The sequence below is a fragment of the Pleurodeles waltl genome, chromosome 12 (genome assembly GCF_031143425.1).
Source record: "Pleurodeles waltl isolate 20211129_DDA chromosome 12, aPleWal1.hap1.20221129, whole genome shotgun sequence".
In the NCBI taxonomy this organism is placed as follows: Eukaryota; Metazoa; Chordata; class Amphibia; order Caudata; family Salamandridae; genus Pleurodeles; species Pleurodeles waltl.
Window position 1 is genome coordinate 185878817 of NC_090451.1, and position 24286 is coordinate 185903102.

Below are 24286 nucleotides of genomic sequence, written 5' to 3' on the forward strand. Positions count from 1 at the left end.
GAGAAATCCAACCTGCAGCCAACAATGGGGTACAGCTAGGGGAAAGTACTTACAGTTGGAATGGTATTCAGTCTTGCGTCTAAGTGTGGAGATATCACATGTGTCAGCATACAGCACAGGTGCCATGTTGGCTGGCAATAAACCAAACGTCAATGAAGTAAAAACAGGACTAAATATGCGATTGGTTTGTAGGAATGGAGGCACTATTTTGTAATGGAGTATAATAGGTAAATCTGTAACTCTAAGATGGTGTGTGAGGGGGGGTCTAATGAAAGAAAAAGGCATAGCAACTAATGCATTGTAAATTAATTATAACATTATACACAGGAGCAAGGGGGCCGGAGTAAAAGTGTAACAATTATGACTGGCAGGTTATCTGGGACGCTAAGTTAGTCATATGTTAGTGTCCTTATCCGCCTTTGAGGTTACGGTTAATGCAAATATGCATGCACAATACACAAATGACGTTTTAGAAAACAGTCCTTTGTGCCTAATAAAACCATAGTAGTATGACCAGGAAGACTCCAATGTCTTACCTGATATATCGGATCATGGAAAAACTTAAGAAGCTTATCTAGATCTAAAGAGAACTATCATGAATATACTAATGCTCGAATCAGCCCATAAAAGGTTTGCAATATGAGAAGGCAAAACTGAAACCTACTGCAGTCCCATGAAGTTGAAGACACTCTCCGTTAAGTAGAAGTGTGCTGTTTATAAGATGACCCTGGAAATCTCTGGCAACAAATTGTTAGGTTTGCTAACATATGCTAATTGTTAAGAAAGCTTCTCCCAGCTCCCTATTTGTGTGTAATGTTTGCATATGATGCTACTCTTTGAAATGTGACTAATGGTGTTCCTTCCTCCCATTTCAAATCATAAATCATGTTAAGTATATGTTGTATATTATAAATGTAGGACGGCAAGCATAGAACAAATGGTCTTAAAAGGATGTCCACATATTCAGGAAGTTTTTCTGTTGGTGCATGAGCTCCGAAAATAGACACCCCTCCCCCCGTGATCCCCCCCTGTGGAAAAGGTGCTTTCTTATGTATTTTGGGTAATGTTTAGAGGTATGGGAACCCACCTAATGAACCTTCAAGTATATGTATTGCTCATCATTTAGGAGTACCATGTTGTGCCATTGCTTCAATTTGATATTGATTTCTCTAACAATACTATAGGTGGGGTTGTTGTCTAACCGCAGGTAAAACGCCTGTTAAGTTTGGCATAGCTTCCTTAATGCCGATTAGTCAAGTGGCTCCACAAAGACGAGTGGGAGTGTCAAAAAGTGACATTTCCCATTTTAACTCCCTCAGCATTCTTTGCTCTCTGTGAGAAAAAGATGGGCACAGAGTAACACCAAATTGGCACAAAAGTAGAAGTATTTTCAAGCACGTGGCTTTGCATGGTTTGCTGTAAACCCATTACAAAATTCTTAAGAAATTTGTGTTATTTATTTTTTAGTGGGCTTAAAGGGGTCAAAAGATAGAGCTATCTGGACCATTAAGTAATGAATCTTCCACAGATTTGAAAACAACAAATGATTCACAATTCTGCTCTATTGAAAAAAAAAAAAGGGAACCCTAATGAACAAGGGAGCTTTTTAATCACTTCATCCCATGCGGATTGACCAATATAGCTGCGGTTTAGCAAATCCCACAAACTCCAATTGGCAGGTCATCACAGAAAAGCTTGTTACCATTGCCACCACCCATCATGAGGTACTTAGCATCTTGTTTGGAAAAATCAAAACAAAAAGGGGATAATGGTCAGAGTGAGCATACTCTGCACCCCAGTCCCCTGGGGTCGGGTGAAATCCCCCTGAAATTAAAATAAAATCTTCCAAAAATGATTTTTACTGTGAAAATATTGTGTTGTTTTTGTGAATTGTGGCACTACAGATGCATATGGCCAATGGCCACATGCAGAGAATGGCTGCCAGTGGGGTTTCGGCAGGACAGGCCCTGTTGCCAACCCCAACTGCAACTGCGTTTGGCTGTATGCAGAGAGAGTCACTTATCAGTGGCTGATTGGGTGCAAGGCTGACCACAGGATAGGCCTTGTGGCCATCCACCACTGCAGACCACATATGCAGTGCGTGGTTGGCACCTGCCAAAGACCACCTGTAGTGGGTTGGGGATACATAGGAGAGGATGGGACAGTAGTAGGAGATAAAGTTAATGGAAGGGTTGAGAAGTCAGTAAATCTAAGACAGTGTTCCTTGAATAGGTGATTTGTTAGTTTGTTCCTTAATTGTAGGAGGGTTGGTGTGTTTTGATGCTGGAAGGGATGTTGTCCCAGATCTGGGTACAGGATGAGAAGACCCGCTTTCTCCTTTGTGCAGTGTTTACTTTCTAATCTGCTATGATTGGGCTCCTTGTCTGGGGTTAACTTCCAAATATTGACTACTTCATCAGGGGTCTTGACATAGAGGGCCTTGTAAGTGATGCATTTGATCTTGGAAGATGATGTGAGATTGCAGGGGGAGTCACTACAAATTATTTAGTGTGAGAGTGATGTGGTTGGATTTCTAAAGCCCCTTCTTGATTAGAACTGCTTCATGATAGTTACCATTCAGGGGGTCTGGGTGGTCTCTAGGATGCCCTTGAGCAGGGTGCTGCCTCAATCCAAGTGATAGATGACTAGGACTTGAACTGTCATTCTGAAGACTTCTCTTCCGAGACAAGGTTTCACTTTTTCATGTGGGAGAGTTGGAACCATGCTGCTTTGGTCTTCTTCTCTTTTTAAAGTTAGATGTTCACATTGCGAGTGAATCTGTAGTATGTGACCTATTAGGTCAGTTGGGGTATGAAGCTAGGTAGGTTTAATTCGTAGTGCTGCGATTGAATCAGAGAATGTTTGGTGTTGCTGGAAAACAAGAGATATTTGGTCTTTGAGGGGTTTAGCATCAGGTTTGGAAACATTTGATGTAGGCTTTGACTCTCTGTATGTCAGCTGAGGAGATTATGAGATCGATTTGAGTCATATCAGCATACTGGCGGTTCTTCATGTTGCTTTCTGTAAGGATGTCTCCCAAGGATTCCATAGAAAGGTGGAAAATGATGGATGACAGGATTGAGTCCTGAGAAAGTACACACGTGAGAGGGAGAATCCCAGATCTGGTAGTTCCAAAATAAATGAGTTGGAGTCACTTGACATAAGATGTGAATCACTGTAGGATTGTGCAAGAAAAGCCAGAAAGTGAATCAGTGCTGGCTGGTCAATGATTTGCAAGCCATGGATTGGTTGAACAGACATGTGCTCTTTTTTGTCACTGAGGAAGAGAGTGTTACTGAATACTTGGAGCATGGCTATTTCAATAGTGCAGTGTGGGCTTAACCATGATTGATAGTCTTTCATTAGAGTATTGTTGCTGATGCGCTTCTGGAGCGGAGTGGTATATGCCATCAAGATGATTTTTCCTGTAAATGGGAGGTGCGTTATAGTGTAGAAGCTGGCAAAGTTAATTGGAATTAGAGTAGGCTTTTTCAGCAGGTGGAAGATCTGTGTGGTCTTGAGGCTGTCCGGGATGGTGCCCTGGCTTAACTAGGTGTTGACAATGTGAAGAAAGCACGTGAAGACTTCTCTATGCATTGACTCGATGACAGAAGAGGAAACCACATCATCTTTTAGGAGGTGGCTTTGAGTGAGTTCAGAATGTCGCAGATGTCTGTGCGGAAGACAGAGTTGAAGTGACAGGTGATGGTGTGGATGATGATGAATTGGCGGTGTTAGATCCGATTTTGTTTTTGGTGCATGTGATATATGAAACAAATTAAAATTCATTGAAAAAACAAAGTTTAAAGTTAATTCGTGGTTAGCATTGATGTTGACACCTTAAAGTAGGTTTAAAAAAAGCAAACAATAACTCACACACTACATGCAATGCTTATGACCGCACATTATATTAAAGATGAACAACATCTAAAAGCACCACGTAATTAAATAGCAAATACATACTCACTCCAATAAATTATACTAAATCTTAGTTGTCTCTTTCATACTGTTGGAGGTAATATGATATGTTATGTCATCTTTAAGAATATTTACGACATTTGTAATCGCATCAGCCACATTAGGGGTGAGGTTAGTTCTCCCCCCCCACATAGGAACAGGTACTCCTGGGCTAAGAGATTGAAACAAACCCATCCTCAACAGATTGTATCTGTAAGTAAATATTTTCTTCTATGGATTTTGTGACGTTCCTCGATGCCAAAATGTTTATACATGAACAGACCTTTAAATGAATGAAAAAATAATTCCTGGTCATGACGTTACCGAAATGCCAGACCAAAAATAAACACCAAGAGGCTGAATCTCAATGATGCCAGAACAAGGATCTTTATTACTGGTACACATCATGGCCAACCTTTTCACGCATTTTGGTTAGTCCTCACACACACGTCATTTCTCACTCAACCATGAGTGAAACTTGACAGCATGCATCCTCAATCATACAATATTTATTCCTCACCAGCTTCCTACCACCCCTCCTTTCCCTTCCTGACATGCCCAGCATTCATTTACCAATCACTTCATTCATCTCCAGTAAACCGGTCTACAAACAGCATCATCTCACAATTCTTAAGGATGCTGCCTAAACCAAACTATTATTGGCTATTTAAAAAAAACATAATAATCTCAAACTCAATCCCCCAGGCCTCCTGTCAACTAATTCAAACACATATTATTACCCACAAAACCCAACATGGAACTCCTCCCACTTATTTTTCATTCAAAATCAAATATTAAACCAACATTAAATGCAAAAGCCCAATTATTAAAGACTGCGTCTTGGAATAGCGATTCTTAGAAACTGATGTGGGGAGGTGTCAGCTCATCAGTGACCAAAGTCTTTAGAATCCCATGGAGCATTCCTAAGACCTACTGAAAATCACAAGGCTGGCTTTAAAAACTCGAGAACCTACCAATCATCATAAGACTTCTTTTTAATGATGACCAGTTGCACCTCCTTTACATTACAACACCTAGGAGTTTACTGTACCATATCATACACTACACCATAGATTTCTACTTTTTTTCTTTTGAACAAAGAACCAAGTACAAACCACAGTTCTGGGTTCTGTTCCACCAAAAAAGTGTCAACTCCTAAATGGATTATTTGTTTAAATTCTTCCTTCTGACATTTTACCCCATAGGCATTTTATGCAATGGTATCATGTTTTGAGAAGAGTCGGTGAATTAGATGTATTTGGTGACTCTACAATACTAATGACCTCTAGGCACTCCTAGCACACCTGCCAGTGCCTTTTTGCCTACCTGTTTTTGACCTTCTTTAATGGGTCATTCAAGCAAGAGCAGCTACGCTTCTATTATTCAGAGATATCCCTTCTCACAAGTACTTTATTTACTCTTAACATACAGCACGGGTTGGTTACCAAATGCACCTGTTACCACAACATAGTGATTGGACAGTTAAGTGGCATTTTTATGGTATCTAAACTTTTGCCACCTCAAAGAGCTTTATGACATCTCACCTTTGTCCATTGGTTCCAGCGTGGATCATAACGGTACAGCATATTTGAAGCAGCATCCCCTCCATTGTCACGTGAAAAACTTCCACCAGCAACAAAGATGAAGTCGCCCAACATAGTGACACAGTGATGACTCCTCCTGGCTGGCAGCTGGGTCTCAGATACCCATGTTCCCCTCTTTGGGTCCAGGAAGCAGGCAGCATCACTTAGCTCAAGGCACCGTTCTGAAACCTCTCCTCCTACAAAAAGCAGCCTATTTCCGTTTGCACGGAGGGCACTTCGTCTGTTCTGGAGCACAGGCTGGGCACTGATGCTGTTGTGATAATGGATTGCCTCATCAATGAAAATTTGGCACTCCTCTTGTTGGGGGAGGAGGGAACACACTGCAGGCTTGACCCGATTAAGCAGATCACTTTTCGGTATCAAGGAGAAGCGAATGTTTTGTAAGACACTGCTAGCTTCCTTAGCTCTCTCTGGACAGTGGGTCAGCCACTGTAAGGCAACTTGTAACAGATCATGCTCCAATTCCTGCTGGACTTGGTCACTGTCAAGGTACAGGCAAAGCTTTTCAACATGAACGTTATGCAGGAAGTTGGGAGTAAAGGACAATGTTCCAAAGTTTTTCAAGATAAAGGAGTCAATATACGAATCCAGGCGCTCCAGACTGTATATTGAAGCCAGCTCTTGCAGGTACAGGTAGTTCTCCTCATTGAGCTCTTTCTCCAGGTACTCACAGCACAAGTCTACCACTTTCCAAATCTGTAGAAGATGAGCTGTTTCCAGAATGTAGTCAATGTTGCCGCCATCCAGCAGGAGCTCATTGCTGTACAGAAAGTCCAACACTGCTTGCAGTCCAATGGAAGATGTGCCAACCAGTTCCACTTCTTTCTGGTAGGTTTCCCTCATGCCAATGGTGAACATGGAGTGGAAATAATCACTGCAGACAGCCAGGATGTTCCGGTGTGCCGGAAATCTCTCATCTTCTGCTACCAACACAACATCACAGAACAGGCCCGCCAGCCGTTGTTCATTTAGGCCATGGAGAACCAGGTCAGAGTGTTCAATCCACTTATAAGCCTGAAAGAAAAGTTTGAATTTAAGTGAAACACTGGTTCTGTGCCTAATTGTCAATAGTTGCTAATGCTTGCACTTGTTTCACTGGGTGCATGTGTACTAAACAAGGTCAGAAGTGTCACTCTAAGAGTGCACATCGTCTATTTTCTTTTTGTTTAACTTCTTTGATCAACAAAATGGTGAGGAGAAGTGGAAAGTCTACATGAATTAGTACTGCGCAGGAGTCAGGAAGTGAGATACGTTGCTAAGCCTCCGACTACAACAATCAAATAGAGATGACAACCTAAGGAGTGTAACCTGTGAAGTTTGCAGATCTCATGATGCCAATTTCATAACACTACCTGAGGTTGAAATGAACGGTGGTCTTTTAGTGACTAAAATATGTTGCATTAGGATAGTTGTTTACTGAAATTCCAAAACACAGAGTTTGTTTTGATGACTATACGAGTTTCGCTCCTATTTGTCGCAATTTAGGATTCCTGTATCTACAAAGCAGGTAACATGCTTGATCACTATTCCTTAAGGGCAACACATAATTTAACTCTTTGTAGGGCTCCATTGTGCTAAATGTAATTGTTGCTCATTTTGGGTATTTGCACTTTAGTCTACCCAAGGTGCAATCATAGCCAACCACAAAGGTTGCAAAGAGCTTTTACTTTTGGAGGGGCATGTTTCTGTTTACAAACAGCGAGTCCACCTTCATCAAAGTGGTATTCTTTGACTTAATTCAATTGTCAGGACCTGAGACGTTTTTGAGACAAGCCAGATTCTGATATTACTTTTGAACAAGATGATGCCTTTCCAGTGACCTGGCTTGCAATGACCAGAATTGCTCTAGGGATGTTCCTACTGTTGATGCCAGAAGTAATTGTGGCAGTGGTATGTGAAGCAGGTAGAGGGTATATATATGTTGAATCGTTGCTTTTATCAGTTTATTACAACCCTACTACGAGTGACTGTTTTACAGATCACTGAGCCCTGGAGTGGCCTACATCTAGCACACTTATCTTGAACACCAGTGATACATCACACACCTTTGACGAATCACTGATCTTGTGCGGGCGCACCACTCGCAAGTGTCGAGGTCCTTCCATTGTAGCGTTTCCTATGGAAAGAAAACAAAGATTTATTACTTTTCAATTGGTTGAATGTTTAGTCTCTTACTAAAGAGCATGATGCTGAATTTGCATTGGGAGGAAGCAGGTGGAATGTTGTTTCACAGTGAAGAGAGGAGAAGGGCTGTTTTTATGATATGTGTGAAGAGTGCCCATGACACGTTTAAGGACGTACTGAAGGCAAACCCCAGTGCAACATTGTTAAATCGAGCGCTGCCTTGAAGAACATGCAGATTGGTAACAATCTGATGAGAGATTGTCATGGTATAAGACAGTCTTTTCCTTTATTTTCCCAATTTTGAATAGGAAAACTACCAAATGTAAAAACGTTAACATATAGTTCCAACAAATTTTACTTTGTAAAAATCTGTATTCGCTGCGCAAATGGACTAGTATTGGGTTTCCTCTGGTTACGAGGCGTATTGAGCTATGACAATAATTACTTTTCTATGTTATCAGATCTCCTAGCTGAAGAGACATTTGTTATGCCCACTGCAGCATTCACGGGTGTTGGTATCTCAGTGTCTAGCCCAATGTAAATGGCGCATTATATTCCCAACTCACAGACCCCTCTGCAACGGTAACAGAGGGGCGGAGAGGAGCTGTACCTTAGGGCAAGAGCAGCGCACAGTCATACTAAGGTAGAGAGTGAGCACAGCTGTTAGTGTGACGTGGAATACAGCACAGAAATGCAAGAGAAGATGCAGTTTTATGAGGCAAAGCAGCTGAGAGAGGTTATTGTTGAGGTAACGCGGACTTTGGCTGAAGAACCACTAGAAATGCGGGTGGGGAAGAAGGCAGAAGATGGACTATGGAAGAGGATAAAGCTTGGAGCAAGGCACAGAGGAAAGGCTGTTGGAAGGAATGGGGAAGAAGAAAGATATTGGGCGATAGCAGACAAGAACCACTGAAACAGTGAAGCAAGGTGCTTTCAAGAATGAGCAGATAAGCAGTTATGAATCAGCTGTCCTTTCGCTTTTTTACTGCTGGAAATGTTCTTCCGTGCATTGCATTCAGTGAGAAACATGTGGAGTCCTCTCTTTGTTTAATGATGTGCCACTGTGTTATCACCCTGCGTGGGATAGCGACAAACATCTTCTGAAGTGCATTGCTATATGAAGATGGCATCTTTGCTTCTCAGCCGCCGTTATTCATGGTGAGCCTCAGAAACCAGGGCCACTTGAGATGACACTGGAGTCTATAATATTCTCCACACACTTCCCCTTTAGAAAGGAGCAAACCTCCAAGGCTTGTCATATATTAAATTGTACTACAAGAGCAAACAACATTTATGTAGAGAATACAACCAAAGGGTGGTTCACGCTATAGAGTGCACACATCAAATCCAATATGCTGGAATAGATAGAAATAACCAAGACATCTTGAACATTCTGTGTTTTCTAAATCAGACTGGATTTTCTGTCGTCTTTCAATACACAGGCCTGTAGAGAATGACCATGATAAGCCTGAAATATGCTTGGATGAACATTGTTGCACGACACCGGTGTGCCCTGGTATCTTTTGCCAATTTTCACTCCTGATTGGCCTTCTAGTCAGCATTTTCAACACCCGTGGTGGGCGAGTGTTCAACCAGGCTGGCACCCATCTTATTTATTTCTATAGGACTAAGGAATTCCCCCAGAGACGTATACATACATATTGGACTGGATGTGCGAACCCTATAGCATAATCCATCCCTTTTTTTGTATTGTATGTAATTTATACTGTTCTGCACTCCCTTTGGGTCTATTATTGGGGGTTCTACATTTGTACATAAGAGTGGAGCAAACTATTCTGCTTTTGATTATCACTATAACATGGAGACCTTTGATGATAGCAGGCATGCTCTCTTAGAGGAAATATTTCAGAATAACACTTATTCTTTCTCTACCAATAAAAAAAAACAAGAATCAAGAAGGTTTAAAAATGAAATTCATAAAAATTGATGGTGGGACAATACTACTGTACAGAAATATATTGAGAACAAACAAATAACTAGAGGGTTTACAGGTTATTCTGTTCCCCTCCTTTGAGGCCTTGAGTCCAGAGCTCCTCAAGGAATGGGAACAGCTTCTTGTCACATCCTCATTAGGGATGCCTAGAACAAAAGAGACAGACTTTTACAGGATATATCAGTCTTAAAAAAAGATTAGGGACACTAACCTTCCAGAAGCAAAAGAAAAAAACGTTAGAATACTTAAGGACATTATTCAAAAACATCAAGAGTATATTAAAAAAAAAACCTATGCAAACTGAGAAGGGATGATAACAATTACCAAAATTGGCAGAGTGTTTACGTATGGCTGCACATTTGACAATATCAGAACAGACAAAAATGAGGGGCCTTATCACAAATGTAATGTTGACCCACCTCTAATTGCCTCTACCAGTGATACAGAATTGTCTAGTGTTTCCAGTAATACGAGTGGGGATTACAGTGAGTCTTCACAACAACAAATGGACACAACTTGCTACAAATCTCCTTTTTTATTAGAATTAGAGAGGTATTGCAAGGGACAAAAGCAACCTCGCAAAAGAGAGGAATTGTACGCAAGACAATCAGGAGGGGGAAAAACAAGAGCCGAAGACTTAGCGAAAGAAAGAGAGGGTGTCACCACGAGATTGACTTCTCACAATCAGAATAACTAGAAAATAACCCACAGGGCCTCGGTGATATACAGAATGAAATATCAATTGTAAATGTATCTAACTTTGAACTAAACAAACAACAAATACAAATTCAAGGCAAAGGATTGGGCTTTGTTCCAACGTCACTGCCTAATTTTACGCAACTACATGTGAATATATATATATATATATATATATATATATATATTTGCTCGCAAATGTAAGTTGTTCAAATTTTTTCAAGGTAAAATCACACCAACCGAGTCTGATACATCAAAACACACCACACCGAGTAACATGGACATAAAAGACATTCAAACTCCACTCTCTATGAAACATACCTCTGTCCTCTCCCCCTCACTCTTGGATATCTTGACCAACCTTGAGATAGATTCTGATACTGGCATAGACAGTGGACTTAAAACCTCCTCAAAATTTGACCGACAATGTCATAGACATAGTTTATAAACGAGTAACATCAGATCTATACCAACTGGAAGATCTGTATCACACAGGATGGAAAACCATAACAAACAATATCACCAAAGAAGAAAGAGAGGCGTTACATTCCCTCTCAAGAGCACGAGATATCATTATCAATGAAGCCGACAAAGGGGGCAACATAGTTCTCATGAACAAGCAGGACTATCTGAATGAGCTAGATCGACAACTCACTGATATTTTTGCATATCAGAAACTTCCACACAACCCTCTAAAAGAAGTTAATAATTGCATACATCAGGTGCTTTGCTTTTCATCACTGAGATGGAGTACTGCTACCTGTACAACCCCACACCTATATCACCATGCATCTACATACTTCCCAAAATACACAAAACCAGTGCCTTTCACCAGGCAGACCCATCATTTCAGGGATAGGATCCCTCACAGAGAAACTATCAGAATACATAGACATTTTTCTACAACCGTTTGTTAACAACCTACCCTCATACATTACGGACATGAAGGATCTACTATGAAACGTTAGTGATTTTGAGTGGACAGGGGACACTTTCTAGTGACTTTGGATGTTGCCTCACCATATACGCGTATTCCCAGAACAGATGGTATGGTTGCCATACATCATTTTCTGGATACACAAGAAGCTACCCTTTTGGAACAATCCAACATGCTGATAGACTTTATCAAAACCGTTCTGGACAATAACATTTTTATACATGATGGCACATGGTACTATCAAATACAGGAAGTATGTGGGCACAATTTTTACCATCCTTTGCAAATCTATACATGGGTTATTTTGAAAAAATACATATCTGGCAAAAGTGCCCTCCTGAACTGACACAACACATCCTATACTGGGGGAGATATATAGATGACATACTTATGTTTTGGTCTGGGGACTCAGACCTTCTTGGTCTCTTTCTCCAACATTTGAACACTAACATATATACATCAAATTCTCCAGTGAACACAGTATGACACAAGTCAATTTTCTAGACATCACCCTGTACATAAAGCAGAACAAGTTGTGCTCCAAACTATATAGGAAACCCACAGCCTGCAATACAATACTTCACACAAAAAGTTCTCATCCCGCCTCACAAATCAGAGCTATCCCCTTTGGAGAAGTCACTAGGATTAGATGAAACTACAGCGGGGACAACGATTTCCACAATGAACTAAATCAGATGAAACAACGCTTCACACAAAGGGGCTACCCTCAAAGCATTTTATGTAAAGCCAGTAACAGATTCAAAAAAACGAAACGGTCAGATTTACTGACCACATCCAAAAAGGAAAGAATGTACAGCAAATTATCTCTGATTAATTCTCACAGTGCGTTAAGTCCACAGATCTACAAAAGTTTGCACAAACATTGGTCTTTCCTATTACCAGACAATACCCTCAATAAGGGCCTTAACAGTAGACCCAGCATCACCTACAGCAGAGGCCGTACACTACCGGACTCATTGTTTCATAGTTTCCTACCACCCAACATCACTGATACCAACACTTGTCTCTTTTACTTTACAATTGCAATGGTTTTTACTAACTGTGCAAATAAAATAAAACACAAACGACACACTCTTAAGTATTGGTAGAAGAGGGTCACAGTCAGAAGAAACTGATCGACAGTTTTTAATCATGGAATTAAATGTTAATTAAAATACACAATTGACAGTCTAATCCCATTTTTTTATTAAAATGAATTCTATAATTAACTTACAGTTGAAGTTGAACCATTAGCTGTAGCATGGAATAATCTTCAGGGAAAAAGCAGGAGATCCAGAGGATGAGATGATAACTGAAGAAATGGACCCTTGGCGGGTGGAGAGCATTCAAGGCAACTCTCCACCCAAGAACATAATAGGCAGCAAATATATGTACAATGTCGAGACAATGAGCATTTTCAAAAGACATTTAGGACTCAAAAGGGATAAATCCCAAAGAAGGCAATGTGTTGCGCAATACTGCATCATGCAAGACAGTCACCACTTGCCCTAAGCATGTCTTTCTTAAAGTTCAATTGCAGATTTAGGATTTAGTCCAAAGACCCTAGTCTTTGTTGATGCGGAGGCACGTGGGACATCATTGATACCAGATTTGTAAAGAATAAGGACATTCCATCGTAAGAAAAGAAAATAACATATTTAAAGAGGAGTTTGTGACTTAGAATAAATGTCAAGTTTGGCTATGCAGCGTAATAATGCCATAATACTAACAAGAATAAAAGCAGAAATATAATAATAATAAATAACCTGTTTTTATCCAGTGTATTTAGCATTTGCAACAGTAGATGTGCTGGTGTAATTTAATGATACTTAATGATACTGATCCAGGAAGGATCGAGGGCTGAGTCAACCCTACTGTATTTGAAAGTTAATACATTTGGCTTTGCCAATGATCTCCAGAAAAGGCCCTCAACAGAGCTGTCTCACCACCGTCAACGACATCACCCCCTCCCAAGAACTATGCGACGCCCTAGCAGCCGCCTTCCACCGAAAAATCACGGACATCCACGACAGCTTCAACTCCCCTCACACTCCGGACGCTCCAACCCCACCCACCACGAACTCCACCCGCTCCAGCCGACTGACCCCTTGGACCATCATTAGCGACGATGAAACCCGCAAGACCATGAACTCCATCCACTCCGGATCACCATCAGACCCCTGCCCACACCACATCTTTAACAAAGCAGACACAGCCATCGCACCACACCTACGGAAAGCCATCAACATCTCCTTCGAAACTGCAAGGTTCCCAGAAAGCTGGAAACACGCCGAAATCAACGCCCTTCTCAAGAAACCAAAGGTGGACCCCAAGGACCTGAAAAATTTCCGGCCCATCTCTCTGCTCCCTTTCCCGGCAAAGGTCATCGAGAAAGTCATCAACACCCAGCTCACCCGGTACCTCGAAGACAACAACATCCTCGACCCCTCCCAGACCGGCTTCAGACGCAACCACAGCACCGAAACTGCCCTCCTCGCCGCCACAGACAACATCAGAAGCCACCTTGACAATGGAGAAACATCAGCCCTCATCCTCCTAGACCTATCAGCCGCCTTTGACACAGTCTGTCACCACACCCTAAAATCCCGCCTCCACGCAGCAGGAATCCAGGACCAGGCCCTCGAATGGACCACATCCTTCCTCGCCGGCAGAACCCAAAGAGTCCGCCTCCCCCCATACCAATCCAAAGCCTTCAACATTATCTGCGGCGTACCCCAGGGCTCATCCCTCAGCCCGACGCTGTTCAACATCTACATGGCCCCCCTCGCAAAAGTGGCCCGTCAGCACAACCTCAACATCATCTCCTACACCGACAACACCCAACTCATCCTCTCCCTCACCAAGGACCCGCACACCGCCAAAACCAACCTCCACGAGGGACTAAAAGCCATCGCCGACTGGATGAGAGACAGACGGCTAAAACTGAACTCGGACAAAACAGAGGTCCTCATCCTTGGGCGCACCCCCTCCGCCTGGGACAATTCATGGTGGCCGACCACACTGGGTACCCCACCGACACCCACCGACAACGCATGAAACCTCGGCTTCACCCTCGACTCCTCACTCCCCATGTCAAAGCAGGTCAGCGCCATCTCCTCCTCCTGCTACAACACCCTCTGCATGCTCCGCAGAGTTTACAAATGGATCCCAACAGAAACAAGAAAAACAGTAACCCAGGCCCTCGTCAGCAGCAGACTCGACTACGGCAACGCCCTCTACACGGGTATCTCATCCAAACTCCTGCAACGCATCCAAAACGCCTCCCCTCGACTCATCCTCAACATCCCTCGCCACTGCCACATCACCCCCCACCTAAGAGATAAAGAGATAGGAAGTGTGTGGTGATGTATGGTGATGTATGGCGATGTGTGGTGATGGAAGACAGCAGCATGAGACAGAATGAAGACAAGGGAGCCATGGTATTTGATAACCCAGTATTCAGCAGCCTGGGCATTCAGCAGTGCCAGCCGTGAGCTCCTCAGAAAACCTTATGTCCATGTACTCCTGTATTATTATTTATTTATTTTACAACTTAAGTACTGGCGACATGAGGGCGCTGTTACTGGGAATCCCATTAACTGATCTCTTGGTAGTTTATTATTTTGGTGCAATTGGGGGAGGGGCATTCTGCTCCGGAATAGTTATGAAACTGTGGCTTACTTGAATGAGCAGGACCAGCCAGGAAAATACATAAGCAATTTGATACAATTCACCAGCCTTCCCCACCGAAAACATCACAACTCATTAGAAGCGACGTCTTCACCCCACTGACTGCAAGCCACGACAACTGAGGTCTGCGATGGAAACGTTTGGCAAGCCATACTCCGGAGTAAAGCGCTGCAATGCCACAATTAAGGTAGATTATGTGCTATGCACATGCTAAAAACAATAAATAATGTATACTGTAGGGGAATATCTGTAATAATTTATAGTGTGGTGATATACGGTCCTTTGTTCGCGATGTTCTTGCTGAGTTAACAGTAAATAAAAATCTAAAAAGATTATATATATATATATATATATATATATATATATATATATATATATATATATATATATATATATAATTTTTTTTAGTCCCTCTGGCTGGTGCTTAGGAGAGCACAGTGACTGGCCAGAGCTCCTCGGTGTGAGATTTTAACGGTAAAGGCAGAGGGGAGGTAACCCCCCACCCCGTAGGGCCCAGTCCCCCCCCACCTCCCCACCACCACCAGGGCCCAGTTAGCAGACTGCAATACTACTGGTTGCCCTTTTATCCGCATTATTATAATATGCTTTTTCTGTTCACGTGTGCACGATTACTGTAAGGCAGTAGTTCCCATCCTTTTGACTTCTGTGGACCCCCACTTTATCATTACTGGAACCCGGGGACTCCAATGAATCAGTAATGGAATGCGGGGTCCCCCCCACTGAGTCATTACTGCAAGTCTGGGACCCCGGCCTAAACATTATGCATGGTTTGCAAAACGATACACAAAAAATACAGAAACAAGCGTTCAAATGCATGCACAAATGATAACACATTTTATTCAATTTGCAAACAAATATAAAAAATAAAAAAATTATTTTAATAGAAAGTTTAGAGCGTTTTTAAATTGAATTGAAGCCACACACACACATCTTCAATATTATATTGTTTGATATATTTGCATTGAGGATACTAATTTAATTATTAACCTCTAATTCCAAATTCCTTGACATTTACAATACATTTTAAAATGTTCAATTATATATTTAACCACTTTATTTATATACGCTTTATTGATCTGTTTAAATTATTTCATTTTCTAAACAGTTTCGGACCCGCTGATGGGGATTCACAGACCGCCAGAGGCCCTCGGACTGCAGGATGGGAACCACTGCTGTAAGGGCGGCCCTGTGTGATACATTATTACCGTAATAACGTATGGGATGGAGGTAGCACACCTGCCATCGCTGTCTTTTTGTGTTTCCTTCTGCAAAGGAACACAATGCTATAGCCTAGGGTAATACGGCACATTATTGGCTCACAACACAGGAGTCTGGCCTTCCAGGAGATTCAATGATCGGCCAGTGCCTCTGTCAGGGGAGTAGCTACCACTGGTGACGCAGGTGCAGAGGCACCACAGCCCCGAGGTCCCACTGGACCCTGATATGTGCAACACTACCTCACAGGCAGTCAAAAGCGCCTTTTTCCTTTCTTGCACCAAGGACCTATGGAGTCCTCGCTATGCTACTGGCTTTTGTAAGGCCAGAACTCAGAGTGCTAACTTAAAGTACCTCACAGGCGGGTACACTTTCTACCACAATATTGGGGTATACATATCAACCTACAAAAATACTGTTCCCGCTTTATCTAATTCTACTCTATCGTCGAGGTGGAGTTAAAATAGTAAACATATATTTACCTGACTATATAGGCGGTCGATATAGCATTTTCTGGAAGTGCTCAAGGGTGTTTCCTTGCTCCTCAAGCAGTTCATTAGACTCTCAGAGATTGGGGGACAGTTAAAATGTACCCCCGCGAACAGAGAAAGTGCCTACAACGTCCATTCCAGGCACTTAGGAGAATGAGAGCTGGCAGCCCCAATTTAACAGTTTAGGGGTCAAGCCTTTTAGCCTGCTCTCCCGGGTGAGGTGTTTACGCTGTCTCTGTGGTAAATTGTCTCAGTCCTCCATCACTAGAGTCCTTTAAATCCCCTTCATTGCACGCCTTGTACCGATGTTAAGAATGGCCTATCGAAGGATACAAAGATTACAGGAACAGTGTTTTCTGTGAGGCCACTGTGAGTGTAGCACAAGGGGGGGCCTGCATGAGTGTAGATGCCACTCCTGTTTGCCTCATCCTTCCAGCAGTTCTCAGCCTGCACCTCACAGACACTTAAGAAGTTTCACTCCTTTCAGATTTTCTTGCCAGGCCTAGATACATCCAACAGCACCATCTGAAAAGACATGTTTGCTTGACATATGAAGAACAGTTCTTGCTTTACCTGGTAGCAGCCAGCCTAGTGCTGGGCTGTCTAACTTTGGCCTCCCAATGCACTTTCCATTGTTCACTTGTTGCCCTTCTCCACATAGTGCAGGAACATACCCATGTCTCTTGCTCTGGTTCTCTAGATCTTGAAACTGTCTCACCTTCGCATAGGGAGCTGGCCTTTGCCTAGGTCCTCCATTTCTGATAGCTATCGGCCTTCTGACACCAGGATTGTATTCCTTTTGGAATTCAGAGGGAGCTGTGCAGCTCCAGCAGAGTCTCCGTGTGGTTTCCTTCAAAGCCTTCATCTGGAGGATAGCACCAAGACTGCATGCGCAGACTGGAAGGCAAAGAGCAAACCTACCCTGAGACGCAAGGCAGTGCCCTTACCCAGAGGAGGCAGAGCCAAGGGTCAGCTGACTGAGACCTTTGTGACAGGAGCCTTAAGAAGAGGCTGGTCCAAGTCACGATCTGCAGCTCAACTCCCATGAATGGAACAAAGGACCATCAACACTGAGAGGATGAAGGACTCAGGGGCACCCCAGAGTATGTATATGCTTCCATGCACTGCATCCAGGCTTTGCTTCCCTCAACTTGCCTAACTATACACATTTACAATAACTTGGTAGTGTGCACATGTGATTGCAACCTAGTGGTGGACAGGAATGCGGTCTGGGCAGGCTTGTTCAACCTACCCTGTGTTCTTGCACATGTGAGCAGCACACTTCTGGGCCAGAGTGGTACATGAGAGTTCTGCTCTCTGCACCCAGGACCCATAGCGTGTCTTCCATCGGAATGGCCTGTTTGTGTTGAACCACTTACGGTTCTCATCACCCTAGTGGTAAAACTTGGTCATCCTACTCTCAGTGGGAGCCTGCTATCCACTGAGTGCCCTTCTCAATGGTTGACCCAAGACACCAGAAGAATCTTGGCAATGACCAGCCATTTTGAGAAACTGAGCCAGAGAGTTTCACAGTTACCCCTGGGTGGCAGCCGTGCCATCTCCCAATATAACAGTGTTGAGTGTGACCAACTATGGACTCCCAGCTGACTCCCCAGGTGAGCTTTGGTTTCCAACGACAACCAGAAGTCAAGTGACTCTAGTATATATGACAAGCACCTTTTGAATTTTTTTGCATCCACTTGAGCACTTTTTTGTGATTTGGGCCATCACTAATCCTAGAAGTGGTTTGGGGTTAATGGTATTTGAGAACACCATAGCAGTGCCTCAAACCCACTAGACTTTTGATGTGACCCACCTTGCTAGAAGAGAAAATAGTTAGAAGGCATCTTTGACTTGACATTAGCCTTGATTGTATATGATTATTGTGCCATAGGGTCTCTGAGCTGCAGACCTTTACCACCTCCTTGGGTAAACCTTGACTCATTTACCTTACTATCTCTGGTGATGCAAACATACAGATGGACTCATGACTAGCCATATGTAATGCAGCAGCAATGAGGGTCACTAGGATAAAACCCCACCATATGTATTACCAATTAACCACTGAGTGACCAAAGAGCCTGATAAATGCCTTGCCATTTACAATATAGTTTTACTTCTTAAACATTGCTTTGCTTTGAAAACCAGTGGTTTGAAGCCTCCTCACTTGAGATCAAATATCAATGTGAGAACCATCTTTTAGAAGCCTCCGAATGGTCTAAAGGCAGTTTTCAGTATATCGCCCCTTCCAAATCTGAAAACAAGGGACTAAACTCGGAGACACTGGAAAAACTAATGTTTTTCTGTTACAGTGGCAGGCAGCTTGAAAACATGGTGCTTTTCAATGCTTTGTCTGATTGTGTGGTACCTCTGAGGGCTGAAATTCTAGAGTTTGCCTGGGAATGCCTGCTTTAGCAGGGGAAGTGCAGTTACACCTCTTGGTGGATCAGTGTTATGTAGTTTGTGCATCATTCACAGGGCCCAGGGGTGTGGAATTTATTAAAATATCTACTTGTCCAGGGGACAGGTTGCTTCTCAAATCTACTTGTCCTGTAAAAAGATCTACTTGTCCCTTTGGTGCCATGTAGTGTGGCGACAAATTAAGGCAGCAATTAATAGCCTCTCTGATTATGCCAGGGCTACTACCATAGTAGGGCTTGAATACTTGGAGTTTCAATCCCCACTGTAGCAATTTCCTTATTTTGCCACCTTTCTGCAGATCTGCATAATGGGGCTGGAGGAAGCAGTAAGCAATAGTTCCAGGGCTGGAATGCCTTTGAGTCTGCAAACCTACTAACCTGCATGTTTTAAAGATTTTTACCAGCTTCTCTCTAATATTTTCCCATAATAAGAAAGGTTGGACATTTACTCCTGACAATGGCAGAATTAGAACTTCTTCCAGGGTTGGGAAGAAAGTGCTGGAGGGAAAATGAACTTGCAAATGCTCAATAGATTTTCACATGAGCAAATCTACACATCGTATTTACCCACGCTAAAATACAGTTCACAAATATTTTATAGGGGTACAACATATACCATGGGTGCACTTTTGTGACTTTCTTTAAGAATTTGGGGCCACAAGTAGGTAGGTTCAGATTTGTGACCTGCAAATTGCGAGTCGCAAATCCGAATGTAGGATGGTGTCCTTGACACCATCTGTGATTCGCGTGGGCTTCGCAAATGCCCACATCATGAATAATCATGAGGTGGGTCGCAATTTTCGACCCCCTCACGAATGGTGGCCTACTGGAGACAGCAGACCACCATGTCTGTGACTGCTTTTCAATAAAGCAGTTTTTTGGGGGGTTTTTTGTAATGCAGCCCGTTTTCCTTAAAGGAAAACGAGATGCATAACAAAAACGAAAAATGAAACGTTTTCGTTTCATTTTTTCAGAGCAAGCAGTGGTCCGCAGGACCACTGCTTGCTCTGAAAAAATGTTTACAGTGACATTCACAATGGGAAAGGGGTCCCATGGGGATCCCTTCCCTTTTGCGAAAGTGTTAGCACCCATTTGAAATGGGTGCAAACTGCGATTGGTGTGCGCCCGCGTTCGCGGTCACAAAACAATCCTACATTGCACTGCGAGTTGCAATTAGGAAGGGAACACCCCTTACTAATTGCGAGTCGCAAACCCGTTTTGTCATTCGGTAACCAGGTTACTGAATCGCAAAACTGGGTTTGTGCATTGCAATGTGCTTTTGCACGTCGCAAACAGCGAAAGTCGCTGTTTGCGACATGCAAAAAGCTACCTACATGTGGTGTCTTGGTCCCTAATTAGGTCTGGTGTTAACAAAGACATTTTGTTTTTATTAAACTTCTATTTCTCTCTCTTTCGGCTGGCTTTACTGTGAGTGATCGCATTCTGCTCTTCCGCAAGGAGCATATTGCCACACAAAGTAGTTTTGTTCAGTGTCAGGAACTACAGTGGCAATCAGTGACGTAACGAAACTGGAGGGTGCCCCTTTGCAAAGAACATGGAGGAGCCCCCTCTCCAGACTCACTCAGGGCAGGTGCTGTGCTGACGGGGCCCCCTGGAGGGCGGCTGCGGGGCCTTTGTTATGCCGCTGGTGGCAACGTGTGCTTTAAGAGTTCAAAAACTTTTTTGGGGGGGGGGTTTGCCAATGTTTGTTACAATGTTGAGGGCCTGGTAGCTCCCACAACAATAAAGTGTTACAAAAGCCATGTCAAAACAAGACACGCATTGATGAAACTAAAAGACTTATAAAAATATGCCAGATCAGTTGGCTTTGTCAGTGTTTGTTTATTTTCATGCTTCCCATAATCGTGTTGAAAATGGTTACACTGATTTTCCATTAGAAATATTTTTGGGAAATACTAGCATGCATCAACACATTTTACTAAATGACACTTCATTTGCATATAATCAGAGAGCATTCTGGGAGCATTATACTTAGCCTCTTAGCCTAAACTTTTCAAACATGTGTGTACACGTTTTTGTTTTTTTGTACTGGAACCAACGTCAGTAGTGAAGTGTGACCTTAAAACATTTATTTACAGCACGCACCCTAATAATGTAGGCTTTCAAATAATGAACCGTAAATACAAGTTCAAACAGCATTATCTTTCGGAAACACATTACCTCAACTGCAGAGAGTTCAACTCTCTGTAAACAGGCAGCCAAAGGGTTTGTGCTGCAGGGTGTTGGGCCTACTTGTCCCAAGGACAAAGTAAACATAAAAACTTGTTGCCCTTGACCCCAAACAAGGTGTCCCGGGCGTCAGGCGATAGGAATTCCACATCCCTAGGGAGTCTGCAGCCTCATTTTTTCACATAAGTATTTACCGCATTTGCCACATATTCTGCAGATTTTAACCAAAAAAAGTTTTGTTTTTAACTTCAACAGATCAAAAGTTACTAAAAACATTGTGTTAAAAGACCATTCGCAAAGGTTAATTGGTAGTTAAAGTGGTTTTAAGGGGGTGAAATATTTGCCCAGACAGCACTATCATGTGTACCAATTACAAAATAATGAAGTAATACTATCAAAAAATGTGCTGCACTATGCCGCATAATTTGCCTGTTGATGCCACATCATCCACTCAACCCTGCCCCATCATTTGGTGCTCCCCTGCCGCATAATTCCGGTGGCCACGATAGTTTACTACAGCAGGAGTACGTTTAATAAATTCGGTACCATATTTCTCATGTATTTCCTTATTTGTCAATCTGTTTGATACAGTGGCGTATGTGTTCTGTTGTGCAGGACGGTACAGTTCCCGCCACAGCAGTGATGTCATCAGTGGGATGTTGGATCACGTGCTGAGGTGAAAGGGAGTCAGCTGGAGCTGGGAGTTGACGAGACAGGGGGTGAAGGCCCGGAGACGCAGTTTGACACAGGGAACCCTAATAAGGGCCTCCAAATAGTTGGCCCCTCAAGTAACATATTTTAACAGTTACCCGGGGCCTTTCTCTGTGTTCTGTTGAGAGGTCACACCTTACTGTGAACCACCTTCCTTTCTCGTTAAAATAGATGCAGGGCGAAAAGTGGCTCCTGAGGTAAGTAATAGTTCCGGTGAAACGCCAAGATTCCAAAACTTGGGGAGAACTGTTGTAACTAAATTGTAAATTATTTGTTGTTTGCCAAAGTCGACCATAAGAAGGTTAGGTGGGACTGATTATTGGTGATAAATGATTTTACACTCGACATACAAGTTGTGTCATCTCACTTTACGGAAAACTCCTGCCAGGACAAAAGGAAGTCGGAGTCCGCATTAAGCAGAGTATATCTGTTTACACGCTGCCACAAACTAGTCACCGAGAGAAAGTTCTGTCAAGTATTGCTGTTTGGCATCACACAATCATGTTGAACTTAAAATTTAAAGATGATAAACTGTGTTGTTTGAGACAATAATCCGAACAAGTTCTCATTCCTCACAACTGGCGTTTCAAAGGACTATATGTGTCACCTACATCGAGTCACATGTAAGTGACATCACAGACAAATGCAAATAAAGTAAGGTCACACCGTTCAGTTCAATCTGTCTGTTAAAGTGAAAGAAACAAAATAATGGTTACACCTAGGGCCAATGGTTTAAACAACATGTTGTTGCCCATCTTGCACAGGCAGAACAAGTTTAAGGTGAAATATGACTTCGTCTGTAAGTAAAATGGAGGCACTTAGTCAAACTGACGTTAAAGTCGATGTTTTCGGGTCATCACGATCTTAGAGAGGTACATCGAGTTTGCATATTCCAGATAGAGGTTCTAAAGAGCTGATGCCGACGGTAGCCACGCCTCTGGGAGAGCGCGAGTCCAGTTCCTGCCATAAACTGCACATCGCCTAAAGGATGAAATGGGACCAGTTTGTCTATCTATAAATCACTGAGGTCCACATGGTTAGAAATATTAAAGCAGCTACGAGAAGTGAACAGAAAAGGAAAGGTGTGGCACGAGGTGGGTGGCTATTGTGGAGATTCTTTACAGTTTATACTGAGGTAAAGGGAAAACACATTGTTGGAAACGGATGATGTAATGAAACAGTCAAAATATGACCAGAAAGTGTTTTGCACACATAGAAAGTAAATTTGAATGTGAATTGGTGAAAAGAGAAAAACATGTAAAAATATATGATGTTCACAGCATTTCTAGCAAGGACCCACGTCATCCACAACCAGAGTCAGCCACATCCCTCGCTAGGACCAACATGATCGGCCTGGTCTCACTGCAACCCTGGTCAGGGCCCAAAGCATTCACAGCCAGGGCGATAATAGACTCCCACAGCAATCACCACCAGTGTCCACTACATCAACAGCCAAGGCCCATCTCAAACCCAGCCAGATACCAAAACATACCCAGCCAGAGCCCAATGCAGACTGAGATCACTGCATCAACAGCTGGATCTCACAAGAACCTTAACCGGTCCAAGCAAGGACTACTTCAAGGCTGCACCCCACCCATGGGATACTTCATTCACTGCTAGGGCTCACTATGGATTCCAACAGCCAAGCCCCTCAGCATCCACATTTAGGGACATGTAACCCCCAGCTGTGAAGAGGGTAAGGTAGCAGACGGACTCCATCCACCAGAGGGTGTGGAGTGAAAATGCATTTGGTGTGTGTCATCAGATGGTTGCCTGGAGTTGACCTTGGCTTACATCTAACGATGGCTCGACCAAACTAAGAACTGGTCACCTCCACAATGAAGATGGGCAGTAACCTAGACCTGTGAGTGCCTCCTGAGGTGGAGTCACTGGAGGAGCCCATCAACCAGTTTTAGGGGGCTTCTTTATATCTTCGAGTTCTATGCCAAAGGCCGTAGACTGATGAAATCAGAAAAGTCCAGATGGGTGATGGACAGCAGCAAAGCATCGACTTAATCACTATTGGAATCAAGTCAGAGTTTCTTGATGTGGTCCAGGATGGTGGCCTAGAGCTGGACTGGCCAAGTCAGGGCAGGTCCTGCTGTGACCAGGGTGGGTGAACGGAGTGAAGAGGAGGAGGAAAGGGAGTGCACTGGCTCTCGGATGGTTAACACTTCTCTGGAGCAAGCCATGCAGTGGCCAAAAAAAACCCACAACTTGGGGACAACCAGGGCACAGATACTTTGAGCAACTCATGGCAAGAGTTATTATGTGCA

At 43.0% G+C, this 24286-nt stretch overlaps 1 protein-coding gene across 2 annotated transcripts in view; it reads right to left on the minus strand.

Annotated features, from left to right (window-relative positions):
• KLHL36 (kelch like family member 36) overlaps positions 1–24286 on the minus strand; it is a 62954-nt gene that overhangs the window by 35529 nt on the left and 3139 nt on the right. For both annotated transcript variants that reach the window (XM_069217607.1, XM_069217608.1), the window contains exons 2-3: positions 7607–7677; positions 5502–6575 (exon numbers count right to left, since the gene is read on the minus strand). In XM_069217607.1, coding sequence (XP_069073708.1) covers positions 5502–6575; positions 7607–7666 — 1134 coding nt within the window. In that variant the 5' untranslated portion in view covers positions 7667–7677. The remainder of the gene's footprint in view (positions 1–5501; positions 6576–7606; positions 7678–24286) is intronic.